The following is a 16,772-nucleotide window of genomic DNA, read 5'->3' as shown; positions in this document are numbered from 1 at the left end:
ATGCTACTGAGAATTAAACTATAATTAATCTATTTTATTTTTTGGGTAGAATTTTTAAATGGATCAAAATTGTTAAAACATGGTCATATCTCTATTCATATTTTGATAGTTAAATATTTTATAAATATAAAATATGTATATACTATGTGTGATTATATATGTATGTATACATCAACAACCGAACAATTCAACTGTTACTGCAAGAGGCATGATATATACCTTTATTTCTACTTATAGTACATGCACAATTTGAGTTTGTAGTACAATGCAAAATGATAAATATAGGTCGGTGTTTAATTTATGATTATGTACAGGGTGGTGTGGCGGCTCAGAGGTTAAGATGCTGGGCTAGTCCTCTGGAAAGCTCACAGCCCAGATTTGAGACCCAAGCTCCTGGCAATGGGATGAGTTCCCATCCTCCCCCCAGGTCCTGCCAACCTAGCAGTTCGAAAACATGCAAATGCAAATAGATAAATAGGTATCAATTCATTGGGAAGGTAACAGAGTTGTGTGATATCATGCTGGCCACATGACCACAGAAATGACTTTGGACAGTGCTAACTCAATGACTTTGAAATGGAGATGAACACTGCCCCCTATAGTCAGCAACGAGTAGTGAAGTAATATTTGTAGGGACTTCTTTACTTTTTACCTATGATTATGTACAGGAAACTTATAAACTGAAGAGACATGATTTACTGTTCAACCAAGAAGCTTAGTTGTTTAGTTTTAGCCAGGGATGGGGAATATCCAACTCATAAGGTGAATCTTTATAGCTGGTCAGTGGAGGATTGCTGTCATATCACCCGTCTCTGCAACCTGCATTTTCAAAACAGGAAAAATTAGAAGAAGCAAATGAACATGTTCGCAACTCTCTATCTTCAAGCTGAATCTCTCTGGAATTTTGTTTGGCTACACTTTTATCTTCTATAACTGGAAAAGTTAATGCAAAATTGAAATCAGAGGACTGGGTTGTCAAGCAGCTTCAGATGCATTCAAATCACAGTTCTCTTGTGCAGCCATCTGTGGCTATTTTTTTTCTCCAATGTAGTTCCTTGAAACAATATAGCATCTGACAGGAAAAGGTGATTTGTGACCCAAACTGCAATATCCCAGTAGTCATTGGGTTTCACAGAAGAACAGGTGAAAGGAAAGATGAAACCAGCTTACCCTGAAATACCACTTCAGAGAGTTGTTTTGAAATAATACATCTACTTTTTCTAGATCAAACTATTATACTTGGTCAACTTGAAGTCTGTTCTTGGCAGCTGAGGTAATAGATTACAAAGAAAAAGGAAAGCACATAGGAGAACAAACCTAGCTGAAGGAAAATCAGCATGAATACATCTATAAATAAAATAAAAATAAAGGTATAGTAAATCCTATCTTAATGTTGGTCTGAGGTAAACCAAATTAGAAAACCAAAGTTATGGATGCTAATACTACTTTCATTAAAAGGTTTTATAGAATTTTGCAAGTCTGAATGTGCCTCCCCTGTCTCCTTTTATTTTCAAGTGAACTCAAAAGGGTCAAGTCTGAATGCTTTTTCAAGTTATATTTCTAAACTGGACATCATTTTTATATCTGCCATCTTGGTTGTGGCTCTTCCTACACTTCCTCAAAATGTTTAATTTGCTGTTCTAGAGTGTAATAACCAAATCTTAAAAGCCTATCAGTTATTAACTGACCATCTATTAGAGTTTGCAGCTATCCAACTAGTACACAAGTAAATAATTCAGTAGGATTCATGTATAAAAGAAACTTCTTTATACTTTACATGCAGTAATATAAATCATAATGCATGTATACAATATCCATGCAGCAGAAGCCAGAATTCAGAATCCAGAAACACAGAATCTATATATTCACAGAAGCAATAACGTAAGGACAAACCAACTCTTTTATACATAACATTCAAGCTAAGCCATTCCCAGGCTCCAAACTGTCTGAGACACAAAACAGTCTCCATTGGCTGACTTGTTGCCATGTCTATTCCAATTCATGAACTCTTCTACACTGACATCATTTTACACAAAAAGCCTCCAGATAGGGTTATGTTATGGGATTTTTTTTCTTACACTTTGTCCTTTCCCAGGACTGAGTAATATCTTGTTTTGCCTCCTGCTTATTTTCTTCAAGGTTATCTATTTATTCCTTTACACTTTTAGATTTTGGATGGTATGCAACCTAAATGGTATTATAGAGAAACTATGATACAAAATATGCATTTCTTCATTCCATCTCCTGCTTGTAAGTCATGGCAGTTGACCGTTTGGGAAACAAAACCCTGAACTAAATGCTGTGCATTAATTTTATTTTTCATATGATATCATGGTCTCCAGGGAAGGGAAACAATTTGGTTTCTCACGAAGATGAGACTTTTGATTGGTTTTTTATACCATGTGGGGATCTGATATTCATCCAAAGCAAACTCCACATCTAGAGATCGGTTCTTTCAAAACTATGAAGGAAATCATGGAATGAACAGGAGCCAAAGGCGAAATGCTTCAGCCCTGATTGAATGGTTTCAGGAAAAAAATTCTGAGTAAGTGTATACAAAAATTGGAGCTCATTGGTGTCTATGAAAGGTGACACAAAGGAATAAAATTAAGAAACCTGAATTTTTACTTGTTAAACAATATATTAAATATATTAAACAATATTGCAGAGTTGACTAATTTCTTTGATTAATACAGTAACTGAGTTTTCTTGCTTACTTCTATGAGAAACATGGAGCAAGCAGAAAACACATAAAAGCATATGCTTCTAAAGACATCATTTTGGCTTTCCATAGCAAAACATTTAAGGGGTTTTGCAAGTGGAAAGGCAAGATGAAGGAAAAGGTAGGTTAAATTGTGGGAAATGATCTAATTTTGATATACGGAGAACAAACAAAAATCCAACAGGTTTTTTTTGGGGGGGGGCAGACGGAAGTAACTGTGTTTGAATGAAATTTATTTATTTAAGTAAAACCCTTGCAAGTCCCAAAATTAAAACTGGCACCGTAATGGGGGTTATATTGCACTAATGTATTGAGGAGACAAATGGACTAATAGTAAAGATTCAATAGCTATTAGCATTTAACCATTGTAATTTGATAAAACTTTCAAAGACAAACCTGTCATACTCCTACTTTTGCCCAAAGTAGTGAAAAATACTGCTGAAAGCCAACATATTCATAACTTTGGTGGGTTCTGAAAACTATGCTATTTCTTTTTTACTACTTATGCAGATTTATATTGATTTACTCAATAATTTTTGTTAAGTGACCAAGGTTCTAATTCATTTCACTACTATGTACAGTAGTGGGACTCATTTGTGAGTAAATATTCATATTTATTTATTTATTTATTTTATTTTATTAGATTTTTATACTGCCCTTCTCCTACTGGACTCAGGGCGGTGAACAGCCAAGAATAAAAACATCACATGCAAAATTTAAGATTAATTTTAAAAGAATTAAACAAGTTTTGGCCTAATATAAAATTTAAAACACCCCAACTAAAATCAATTAATAATTAAAAATATCTGGGGGAGGAGGCAAGCCAGCCCAGCTTGATGAAATAAAAAAGTTTTAAGGGCACGGCAAAAAGCACGGAGATCTGGGATCCTACGTATCTTCGGGGACGTTCCAGAGGACAGGTGCTGCCATGGAGAAGGCCCTCCCTCTGGGGTCGCCAGCCGACATTGCCTGGCCGATGACACCCTGAGGAGTCCCTCTCTGTGGGAGCGTACTGGCGGGTGGGAGGCTATCGGTGGCAGAAGGCGGTCCTGTAAGGGCCTAAGCCATGGAGTGCTTTAAAGGTGGTAACCAACACCTTGAAGTGCACCCGGAAGACCACCAGGAGCCAATGCAGCTCATGCAGGAGAGGTGTCACATGGGAGCGCCCCATTGCTCCCATAATCCCCCATGCGGCCGCATTCTGCACCAGTTGGAGCCTCCGGGTGCTCCTCAAGGGGAGCCCCATTTAGAGAGCATCCAGGCGAGAAGTGATGAGTGCCTGAATGACCGTGCATAAGGAGTCCCGATTCAGAAAGGGACGCAACTGGCGAATCAGGCGAACCTGATAAAAAGCCCCCCTGGCCACAGCTGTCATATGCTTTTCTAAAGACAGCCGTGCGTCCAGGAGGACGCCCAAGTTGCGAGCCCTCTCCGTTGGGGCCAGTAACTTGCCCCCAATAGCCAGTGATGGCACCAGCTGGCTATATCGGGACGCCGGAAGCCACAGCTACTCGGTCTTGGAAGGGTTGAGTTGGAGCCTATTTCTCCCCATCCAGACCCGGACGGCCTCCAGGCACCGGGACATCAGTTCAAGGGCATCATTGGGATGGCCTGGGATGGAGATGTACAGCTGAGTATCATCAGTGTACTGATGGAATTCCACCCCAAAACCATGGATGATCTCACCCAGCGGCTTCACATAAATGTTGAATGGGGGGGGGTGAGAGGACCGACCCCTGCGGCACCCCACAAACAAGGCACCTCGGGGTTGACCTCTGCCCTCCTGCCAACACTGATTGCAACTGGTCAGAGAGATAGGAGGAGAACCACCGTAAAATGGTGCCCCCCCACCCCTCCAACCGGTGCAGCATGATACCATGGTCGATGGTATCAAAAGCCACTGAGAGATCTAACAGGACTACGATAGAGGAACAACCCCTCTTCCGAGCCCTCCAGAGATCATCCACCAATGCGACCAATGCCGTTTCCGTGCTGTGCCCAGGCCTGAAGCCGGACTGGAGCGGATCTAGATAATTTGGATAAATTACTTATATGACTAAGTAATGTGTGATTATTATATATCATTTTGAAAATCATATAAAAATGATGGTTAGTAAGAGTTAAATAAATGACAAGAGAAAACAATTTTCTCAAAAATAGAGAAGCAAACAAAGTTATAACCAGTAACTAACATGTGTTTGTCAAAAACAGATCATGCCAAACAAATATTATTTCATTCTTTGACAAAGTGACTAAATTAGTGGATTAGTAAAATGATGTGGACATAATATACTTAGATTTCAGTAAATATTTGATAAAGTAGATCACAACTTCTTGGAAGCTAGAAAAATATGAGATAGACCACATCATCACCAGATGTGTTTGTAACTGACTGATATATTGTACTCAACGTGTAGTCCTCAGTGGAATTATATCAACACTGAGGGAAATAAACAGTGGGATATCCCAAGGTTCTGTTTTAGGCCCAGTGACCTTTAATATCTTCATAAATGCTTTAATATCTTCACAAATGCTTTAGATGAAGAAATAGAAGGGAAATTCATCAAATTTGCAGATGATACTAAGGTGTAAGGAATAGCCAACAACCCTCAAGTTCCAAAAAGATATTGAAAGACTTGAACATTGGGCCTTATCTGAATGAAATTCAGCATAGATAAAAGTAAAATTTTACACTTAGGCAAGAAAAAAATTGTATAGCTACAGATTAGGTGAAATTTGGCTCAATACCAGTAACTGTGCGAGGAATCTTGGAGTCGGTACAATAACTTAAATATGAGCAAGCAGCAGCCAAAAAAGCCAATGCAATCCTAGGCTACATTAATAGAGGATAGAATCAAGATCACATGAAGTTCTAGTACCATTTTACAAAGCCTTAGCAGGACATGCTTGTAATATTGCACCCAGTTCTTTTCATCACAATATTAAAAAAAGAAGCTGAGACACTGGTTAGGGGGCTAGGAACTAAAATATATGAAGAACGGTTACAGGAATTTGATATATCTAGCCTAATGAAAAGAAGGATTAGGGGAGACATGATAGAAGTGTTCCAACATTTGAGGGGTTCTTTCAAAGATGAGGGGGTTAACTTATTTTCCAAAGCATTAGAAGGCAAAACAAGAAACAATGGATGGAAACTAACCTAGGAGAGAAGCAGTATAGAACTAAGAAAATTCTAATGATGAGAGCAATCAACCAATGGAATAATTTACCTTCATCTCCATCAAAGGAGGTTTTAAGAAGTGTTTGGACAGCCATTTGTCTGGGATGGTATAGAGTCTCCTGCTTGAGCAGGGGGTTGGACTAGAAGACCTCCACGGTCCCTCCCAACTCTGTTATTCTATATTCTATCTCCTATGTTCAGGGCCGGATTTTCCTATAGGCTAACTAGGCTTCAGCCTAGGGCCTCAAGATCAAGAGGGGGCCTCAAGATCAAGAGGGCCCTACATTCAAATTGTTAACAAAATTAAAAATACACTTTCACTGTAGGTGAAAGGGCCTCATAAGTGGAATAGCCTAGGGCCTCTTTTCATCTAAATCTGGCCCTGCCTATGTTCTAGGTTCTTGAGTTCCTCTAGGAGATAATGCCCTGCCTCCTCTTTACATATTTTAAAATTGCTAAGAAAGATGGTAAGCTCAAAGTGATACTGTACTTTGCTGCCCGAACTATTTTTTGAAACTTGTATCCTTTAGGATGATACTTATTGTATTGCTTTTCTTTTATCTTTCTTGCAAAAAAGTACAGCTGGTTTCCAATAGATTTACAGAGTGTTTTATTATTATTATTATTAAAAAATGTATCACAAATACTATTGACTGGTGCTGGTTGATATGGGTGGCTGCCAGCATCCTAGGTATCAACCAAGTACCTTCTTAAGATGATGAAGATGATCCCCTGCAGTGCCTTTTCTTTTTGTTTTATTGTAAATGCCCATTCTGTATTTTACCATTTGCCCTTTTCATGAACACATGATACTTATCTTTATTTTCCTCCTCCAACATATCATTCTTTCTTAATTTAATGATTTGCTTCTTATTGCTCACTCCCATACAGAACGATGTAATTCAAATCCTCCATCCTCAGCATCTTTACTTTCAGAGTAAAGTACTTTAGTACTTTATCTATCTTCAAAGCCTTGATAGATAACTTTGAAAGAGTTGTCTTCCCATTACAGGAACTTTATAGATTTCAAATATGTAAAAATTCTTTCTTTCTTTAATTTATGAAGGGCTATATTGATCCCCAAATTTATAATTTAACAAGAGAACCATTTTCCAGAATGATATAGAGTCTCCTAGTTTTGCAGGGGGGTTGGACTAGAAGACCTCCTTCCAACTCTATTATTCTGTTATTTCTGTTAAAGGCACAGGTTAAGTCTGATAGACTGCATGATAACTGTGCATGAAATATGTGTAATTCATATAGGGTATTAGACCTAAAAGCCCATTGCCTACACACAAATTTTTCTTTGGAATTGGCAAAAGAATACGTCTTGTTTCTTCTGCCACTGGACAAGGGCAGAGTACTGAAACAAAGAAATGTAGTGTCTATTGGTCCTATAATATTATGTGTGGGATGCTTATAACTCTGTTCAGTATTATGTATTAATACTGCCTTCCATATGGCTTTCCCCCAAAATTTGGAAATCTTGTTCTATACTGCTGAAGTGAGAGTCAGACAGACCCTGAAATGGGTTTCTTGGAATCATCCATTTCCATTAACTCCAAAAGCACTGATTATACTACTGCTCAACACCAAAATGGAAAGTTGTGGTATTGGTTAGTTTCATATTCTGAAACATATTTATATTCTTCAAACTTATGTTTTGCATTGTTTGTTTTGTTCTAATTATAGTTGCAATAGTTGCCTCCTTATGTTGTTTTTCAGGTAATACATTTGAAGGGACATAATTATTAACTGAATTAAAACCAGAGAGAAGGAAAGTCTCCTACTGTCTTCAACAACATTTTGAGCATGTTTTCCAATATATATGGCAAATGATAGTATACTGCATTCTATCCAAGTAAGGCCCTTGGAATATTGTGTCCAGTTCTGGTCACTATGATACAAAACAGATGTTGTGATCCTAACAAGAGTGCAAAGAAGAACAGCAAAGATGATAAGTCTGGAGATTAAATTGTGTGATAAATGACTAAGGGGATTAGATATGTCTAGTCTGACAAAGATAAGGACTAGTGGCGGGGGGTGACATGATCAAATACTTGAAGGGAAGAAAGGATTGATTTAATCTCCAAAGGACAGGGTAGGACAAGAAGCAATGTGCAGAAGCTACTCAGAGGGATATCCAACCTGGAAATAAGGAAGAATTTCCTGATGGTTAGAACAGTTAGTGAAACAGCTTGCCTCCTGGAATTGTGGATGCTCCATCACTGGAGGTTTTCAAGAAAAGTTTGACAACTATTTGGGAGAGTATAAAGACTCCTGTTTTAGATAAGGGATTGAATTTGAAGACCTCCAAGGTCCCTTCCAGCCCTATGATTGTGTGATTCAAAGAAATTTAAAAAATACATACATCTTTATCTTTGTTCTTGTATAATTTGATTTGAATAAAAAATATAAAGATACATATAAAAGTCTGTGACCAGATTTGAAAGCTATATGGGAAAAATTTCCTTTGATATCTACTTAAAAGAGATGCATCTTTTAAGGAAATATTTACTGTAATTTATAAGCAGATATATATATATATATATGATTATCTTGTCTTTTCCTTGTTTTTGCTTTTGATTTGATGGATCAGTAATGTTGAATTCAGGAGCTACTTAATAATTAATAGTATTAAAGTAATAGATGAGAATGCTCAGAATGTTTTGATCACCTTGTTCTTTAATTATAGAAAGTAGATACGTTCCATAAGTTAGCCCATTTGAAGTATTTTGATTAGAAAATTGTTGCTCTATGATGCACCATTTCACTTGGTGAGAGTTTTAGTAGTTTATAGAAGATAGAATCTTCAATTGAATGAAAATAATGATTTATACTATATAGTTTTTTTGCAGAATCTTTGCTCCAAGTATCTTTTGGATTTGGTGGTGACGTAGACTTTCATTTTTTTTCTGTTGTGGCCACTGCCACCCCAAAGGAGAATGTCTGTAATCCAGTGATATAGCATATGTTGTGCCACCAGATTCAATAGCCAGCATTTACAATTAAAAGGATTTGTGGTGGCAGATCTGTAAAACCCGTGACTCCTGCCAGTTGGAAAACCTAATGACTGAACAAAAGTTGAGAATAGCAAACAATGTTTAAATATCAAAATAATGAAATAAAATTAGCAGGGTTTTAGATAGAAATACCGTGACATGGTGATGTATATAAATGCCCATATTATAACATATCTTTTTTGTCCCTTCTCTTCTTTGTCTTCTCTTTACAGCTTATGGCCAATGCTATCCTTTTTGTCAGTGTAAACTTGTATGGGGTCTTTGTAAGGATATTAACAGAGAGGGCGCAGAGAAAGGCCTTCCTTCAGGCCAGGAACTGCATAGAGGACAGACTGAAGCTGGAGGATGAAAATGAAAAACAGGTAAGTTAAAATATGTTTTTTTTTATCTTGTTCAACATCACAGTTGAATAAGAGTCTGATCTTTACAGAAACGTATTCATAAAGTGATAGCTTTATTCTTATAGTACCTTGTTGCCTTGCTTTTTATTGGTTATCAATAATGAAAACCCAACAGGCATTATGTTTTTTATATTTAACTTAATTTTAGATAAAGTAAAAAGCCCACAGAATTGTTTTGAATAAGGTAACACTTTTGTACATAATATAGTCATTTTAATTTGCAAAGTAGATTTCATAATCACACGTCTTATCTCAGAAGTATTAATATGAATGGAAGAAATAATTTAATAAAAAAAACAATCTACACTGTTGGGTTAAAACCTATTTTTAAATTTACACAATTTTCCATAAAACACTAAATAGATATTATGCATAAGATGTTATGCACTAGTCTTAAAGCAATTCAGCTGCATCAAGTTAATTGAGGTAAAATTATAAAGGAGGCAGCATAAGAATGGAGTTAAAGCTTGGCTATGGAGTTCACATCATATTTCATATAAAATATATCATCACTCCAAATCGTATTTATTACAGTATTGAGTTTCTTACTATTTTTATGTTGCTGTTTCATCTGGAACAGCATACAAGCTAATAAATAAATGTTTGACAATAAGCATATAATCTTTATTGTTTTATTATAGAACTTATTTAATAAAGCACATTTACAAACCACTCCTAATTGGAAAGAAGTAGCCAGTGGCAGATACTTACCATTCCACAACTAACTATAGTATGAAGAAACCATTCTAAAAGGATTTTCTTCTTTCAGAAACTGTCTCATTCTTATAAATGGAAATGAGATAAATACTACTACTACTACTACTACTACTACTACTACTAATAATAATAATAATAATAATAATAATAATAATAATAATAATAATTTTATTTCTATACCGCCCTTCTCCCGGAGGACTCAGGGTGGTGTACAGCCTATTAAAAGCACAAAGACAAACATCAATTAAAAATAATTAAAATTATTAAATAGTTTCGGCTCAAATTTAAAACCCTCAAAATTTAAAACACCTAATTTAAAATCATTACATTGATAGTCCAGCCTGGCGGAACAGCAGGGTCTTGAGGCCACAGCGAAATACACGGAGGTCAGAGATCTTACGCATTTCCGGGGGCAGTTCATTTCACAGGGCAGGGGCTCCCACAGAGAAGGTCCTCCCCCTGGGTGTTGCCAGCTGACATAACTTGGCTGATGGCACTCTGAGGAGACCCTCTCTGTGGGAGCGGACTGGCCAGTGGGAGGCTATTGGTGGCAGAAGTCGGTCTTGAAGGTACCCGGGTCCTATGCCATGGAGCGCTTTAAAGGTGGTAACCAGCACGTTGAATCGCACCCGGAAGACCACTGGAAGCCAGTGCAGCTCGCACAGGTGTCACATGAGCACAACGTTGCGCCCATAACCACCCGCACAGCCGCATTCTGGACCAGTTGGAGCCTCCGAGTGCTCTTCAAGGGGAGCCCTATGTAGAGAGCATTACAATAGTCCAGCCAGGAGGTGACAATGTTTTCCCAAAGAGTACAATTGAGGGATTCAATCCTGTATCTATTAGAATCAAAGCTATTCCTGACTCACTTCTTTCCTACCCTTGGAATGTTTTATTAAAAATCTATTTTAAGCTTTTCTTGAGCTGAGAGAGCCATCTTAGCAGACATTCAAAGACAGTTCAAAACTGGATATGATCAGACGTAAAGCTAAGATTCTTGATACCATTTGTTATGGCAAATTGTGCAGGTTTATTCTGAAAGCTGAAAATGAACTGAATATCCAATCAATCTTGGACCTTCCTTGTATATACCATAAACAGAAGTAACTTTGAAATCCTTTGAAAGGCTGAAATGCTTTTTTATGCCTTTTTAATTGTTTTGCTATGGATCAAACTGTTTGCTGCTGTCCGCAGCATTTGAGCCTCATTGCTATAAGTGGTCAAATAACATTATTGCAGCTACAAGTTCAGTCCTGATTAGATTAATAAGAACCAAGATAATTGCATCTGCCTGACTCTGGCTGAATGACTTTTTTTCCCAACTGTGTTTTCTATCTGTCTTTTAGCTCAGCTACTAACTTTATTCCAGATCACAAGCAATGACAACAATGCATATATTGTAGATATAGAGGATATTGCTGAAAACAGTCTTAATGTAATGTTATCATATATGTCCCAGGGATAACATTTACTTTATATATAGTTCAGTACAATCAGTGCACAATTAATTTGTCAGTTTTCATAGCTTTTCCCTAGTAGAATTGCTTCAAGATGATGGCGCTGACAGCAGCCTCAGTGAAATGCTCTTTTGTAGTTTTGATGTTTTTCATTATTTTCTCTACTCTTTAAGAATTTCAAATTCTAGAATTGAACTTTTGAATATCAAAGAATGGTCTTTACATAACAAACAGCTTTTGTGGACTATTCCTTCCTTCTTTTCAAATGTGGTGGAAATTCTGACTGACGGAAGGGCAGTTATCTCTTCTAGCCCAGCAGAAACGAAGAAGCAGAAAAAGAAACAAAAGGAGAAGGAAGAGAGGCAAAAGAGGAGGGATATTACAAAGGTTCAGAAAGCGTTGGATCAGCAAATTTCCCTTCACCTCTCTGCACTTAACTACCATATTTTTCGGACTATAAGACACACTTTTTGGTCTCCCAAAAGGGGGCAAAAATGTCTGTGTGTTTTATAGACCGAATATTGCTGAAGCCCTGCCCACCTGCCAGCCATTTTTTTGGCCTCCACATGTCCTGTTTTCGGGCCTTTTTCCAGACTTTTTTTGGCCTCAGCATGTCTTGTTTTCGGGCCTTTTTCCAGACTTTTTTTGGCCCCTTTTTGAGCCTTTTTTGGCCTGTTTTGGGGGCTTTTTCAGCCTGTTTTTGAGGGTTTTAGGGCCTGGTTTTTAGCATTTTTAGGCTTGTTGTCAGGGCTTTTTTCAGCCTGTTTTTGAGGCTTTTTGGGCCCATTTTTTCGGAAAAAATGGGCCAAAAAAGCCTCAAAAAAGCCTCAAAAACAGGCCAAAAAAGCCTCAAAAATGGCCCACAAAATCCTTGAAAATGGCCCCCAAAACCTACAAAAACAGGCCAAAAAAGCCCCCAAAATGGGCCAGAAAAAGCCTCAAAAATGGCCCCAAAAAGCCTCCAAAACGGGCCAAAAAAGCCCCGAAAACAGGCTGAAAAAACCCTCAGAAAACGGCCGAAAAAAGCCCCAATAATGGGCTGAAAAAAGCCTTGAAAACGGGCTGAAAAAAGGCCCGAAAACAGGCTGAAAAAAGATGGGAAAAGATCTGAAAAAAGGCCTGAAAAAGATAAGCTAAAAACTTTTTGTTATTTTTCTCTTCTAAATTTAAGTGCGTCTTATAGTCATGTGCGTCTTATATTCTGAAAAATACAGTAATCTTCGCTCACTAGTAAATAAGATAGATGAACTGCTACTCTTAAATAGAAACAATACAGACTTTTCTAATTCAGCAGCCCTCTGCTTCATTGAAATGTGGCTGAACAACTCGATTAATGATAACTGCCTGCAAATCCCAGGATTTCAGATTTAAAGAGCTGTCTTACGTAAAGACAGTAAACTTTGTGTTTCTGGTGCCAGATCTTCTTTCACACACTTTGTTCTGATGACACCCAGGATAAGATCCAAGAGAATAGGAAGGGGCAACATTTGTTGAAACATCCAGTAAAAAAAAGAGAGGGGATATCTGCTTTTATATCAACAATCGATGGGGTAAAATGTAATTTTACTGAATAAATTTTGTGATAAGGACTTGGAGACAATATTTATCAATTTTAAACCATTTTATTGTCTACAAGAGTTTTTCTCATTTATTCTGGCTGCTACATACATTGTACCCCAAGCTTGCATAAATAATGCGTTACAAACTCTAGCTAACCAGATTAACGAATAATATTGGCAGCAGTCGGGGAGTTAGTTTGTTTTGAAACTGCTCCCCCTGATATTCGGGCTGATCTCCCTGACATTCGGGTTGTGGAGGCTTCTCCCTCTCCCATGTGAAGGAGAAGGAGTGACGGAGACAATGGAGCCAGGAGGTGGGTGGCTGGGATGTTGGATGATGGCCCCCCTTCCCCCGCCACTGGAGGCGGCGGATTCGAGGCAGTAGCAGCGGATGACCATAGCCGAGATATGACAGCATGATGGTGGCAAAGATTAACTACATGGCGGAGGAGGTGATGTTGTTATCCTCCTCTGGGGATATTGCTCGCCTTCTGTCCCCCTCCCCCCAGCCCCCCCGCAGGACTGCTTCCAGAATAATCACGTGGGACCTCCCCCTTATTCTTCATTTCACCTATGCCTTAGCCGGATAGAGAGACTATGTGGGAGCTGAGGGATCCATTTCTACTCCAGCGAAGGAGCTGTAGTAACACCCTTGGTATGACTATCTGCAGTGAGACCAGCCAGCGTGAGAGGGTGGCTTGATCATTGCCCCGTTGGAGTGGAAAGGACATTGGACCTTGTCCCTGTCGTGAGAGGACAGTGGAGTCCAGCTCTATGAAATTCTATGAAACTCTATGAAATCCATCTGTACCCTGAAGGGTCTCTCTGGACTATGAACCCTGGACTGGCCCTCTTTTCCACCTTGGACTCGGATGTACAATGACGTACAAGAAAGCCGACCTGCTAGCATTGCGAGACTCCCCCCTCTCGCAAGTTTGGCCCTCCATTTTATTGAGGGCCCACCTCGATGACGGGCTTTGGAACCCCGAGAGGTGGCATGCAAAAACTAGAGGGTTGAGGGGTTTTATATCAAAAAATTTTGTAAATTTTTTAAGGGGTTCTAGGGAGAGGGAGGGTTTGATTGGAATGCAGGTCATGGGTATGGGGGATAACCCACAAAGGGGAGGGGCGGGCCTGGCAAGGAAGCACGGCATGGGAGGTGGGGATCTTGGGGTCGAGGGGGGAGTCATAGTTTGTCCAGATAGTGTTCTGAATATCATTACCGTGAGTGGGAGGGGTAGGTATGGCAGGAGCAGGGGGCCATATCGAGTCAAGGGAGCACGTACCCTCTGTTTACAAGTGGTGACATGCTCCGGCCCCCAAGGCTCCACCCGTTCCCCAGGTTGCACAGACCCTCAGGACCCGACCCTTCGGCTGATGCTGTGCAATGCCAGGTCCGTAGTAAATAAAGCCCCTCTCATTTGTGATCTTATTTGTGAGGGGGGAGCGGACCTGGCAGGTATTACAAAGACCTGGTTGGGCCAGGAGGGGGGTCCCCCTCATCGAGATGTGCCCACCAGGTTTCCTCGCATTCCATCGGCCGAGGTTACAGGGCAGGGGCGGGGGAGTAGCGGTTATTATTAAAGAAGATCTGAGACCGAGGGAGGCCACTGTTCCTCAGACGGCCGGCTGTGAGTCCCTCCTCGTGAAGTGGGGTCATGGGGTTCAGATGGGTTTGCTGATCACGTACCTGGCTCCCTGCCACGTGGCAACAGCCCTGCCTGAGCTACTCAATGGCATCGCCGCGGTGGCAGTTGATACCCCAGGTCATGGGGGATTTCAACGTGCCGTCTGTGGGTGAGGCATCTGAGGTGGCTCGGGAGTTCATGGCTTCCATGACAGCCATGGACCTGACCCAGTTAATTCATGGCCCTACCCACACGGGGGGAAACACGCTGGATCTGGTTTTTGTCTCTGGACAGTGGCTGAGTGATCTTGAGATAGGGGATATAGTCACCGAGCCCTTGTCATGGTCAGATCACTCTCTCCTTTGTCTCGACCTTCGAACCGCTGCACCCTGCCACAGGGAGGCGGAGCCAGTAAGATGGTTCCGCCTCAGGCGCCTGATGGAACCTGATAGGTTCCAGATGGAGCTTGGGCCATTTCCTGAGGCTCTGGCACATGCCTCGATTGGAGACCTAGTGGCCGCCTGGGACAAGGCGGCCACTGGAGCTCTGGATTGGGTCGTGCCTTTGCGGCCTCTGACCCGGTGCCGATCTCATTTGGCTCCTTGGTTCACTGAGGAGCTGAGGGAGTTGAAGCACCAGAAAAGACACCTAGAGAGTAGTTGGAGGGCCAGTCTTTCTGAATCGGACCGGACACTGGTAAGATCCCATATTAGGAAGTACCTAGTGGCGATAAAAGCAGCGAAATGTAGTTATTTTGCTGCTCTTATTGCATCATCAGATAACCGCCTGGCCACCCTGTTTAGGGTGACCCATTCCCTGCTCCACCAGGAAGCGCGGGAGGACCCCTTGGAGGGTAGAGCCGAGGATTTTGTTCAGTATCTGTATGACAAAATCACTCAGATTCGGGAAGATCTGGACTCCGACTGGGTAGTCTCAGGGGGAGGGACTGGGGCAGGTCTTGAGAATGTTATCTGGGATGAGTTTGATCCTGTGACCCCTGAGGACGTGGACTGGATTCTGGGCAGACTGAACGCGACCACTTGTTTATTGGACCCGTGTCCTTCCTGGTTAGTGCTGGCTTCCCGGGAGGTGACGCAAGGCTGGCTCCAGGGGATTATAAATGCTTCATTGGGTGAGGGTGTCTTCCCCGCCGCCTTGAAAGAGGCGGTGGCGAGGCCTCTCCTCAAGAGGCCTTCCCTGGACCCGGCAATGTTGGTTAATTATCGTCCGGTCTCCAACCTTCGTTTTGTGGCGAAGGTTGTCGAGAGTGTGGTTGCGCAACAGCTTCCCCAGCACCTGGATGAGACGATGTATCTGGATCCGTTCCAGTCGGGTTTCAGACCCGGGTACAGGGTACACGGAAATGGCATTGGTCGCGTTGGTTGATAATCTCTGGAGGGCTCGGGACAGGGAGTGCTCCTCTGTCCTGGTCCTGTTAGACCTCTCAGTGGCTTTTGATACCATTGACCATGGTATCATGCTGCACCGGTTGGAAGAGTTAGGGGTGGGAGGCACTGTACTATGGTGATTCTCCTCCTTTCTCTCTGGCCGGTTGCAGTCTGTGTTGGCAGGGGGGCAGAGGTCGACCCCGAGGCCCCTCATATGTGGGGTGCCACAAGGGTCGGTCCTCTCGCCCCTTTTGTTCAACATTTATGTAAAGCCGCTGGGTGAAATCATCCGTGGTTTCGGGGTGAAGTACCACCAGTACGCTGATGACACCCAGCTGTACATCTCCACCCCGGACCACCCCAACGATGCCCTTGAAGTGATGTCTCGGTGTCTGGAGGCCGTGCAGATCTGGATGGGGAGGAATAGGCTCAGGCTCAACCCATCCAAGACCGAGTGGCTGTGGTTTCTGATGTCCCGATATAGTCAGTTGATGCCATCACTGACTATTGGGGGCAAATCGCTGTCCCCCATGGAGAGAGCTAGCAACTTGGGCGTCCTCCTGGACTCACGGCTGTCTTTAGAAGAGCACTTGATGGCCGTGACCGGGAGGATCTTTCATCAGGTTCGCCTGATCCACCAGTTGCGTCCCTTTCTGGATCGGGACGCCTTGCGCATGGTGACTCATGCCCTAGTTA

The 16,772-nt window shown here is 41.2% G+C and overlaps 1 protein-coding gene across 2 annotated transcripts in view; it reads left to right on the top strand.

Moving 5' to 3' along the window:
- Positions 1 to 16,772, top strand: part of ADCY1 (adenylate cyclase 1) — a 221,490-nt gene that overhangs the window by 43,624 nt on the left and 161,094 nt on the right. For both annotated transcript variants that reach the window (XM_034416445.3, XM_034416444.3), the window contains exon 2: positions 9,139 to 9,288. In XM_034416445.3, coding sequence (XP_034272336.1) covers positions 9,139 to 9,288 — 150 coding nt within the window. The remainder of the gene's footprint in view (positions 1 to 9,138; positions 9,289 to 16,772) is intronic.

The sequence above is a fragment of the Pantherophis guttatus genome, chromosome 4, assembly GCF_059756535.1.
Source record: "Pantherophis guttatus breed Tessera chromosome 4, ASM5975653v1, whole genome shotgun sequence".
Lineage (NCBI taxonomy): Eukaryota > Metazoa > Chordata > Lepidosauria > Squamata > Colubridae > Pantherophis > Pantherophis guttatus.
Note: the sequence above shows the minus strand (reverse complement) of the source record. Positions and strands in the feature narration are given on the sequence as shown.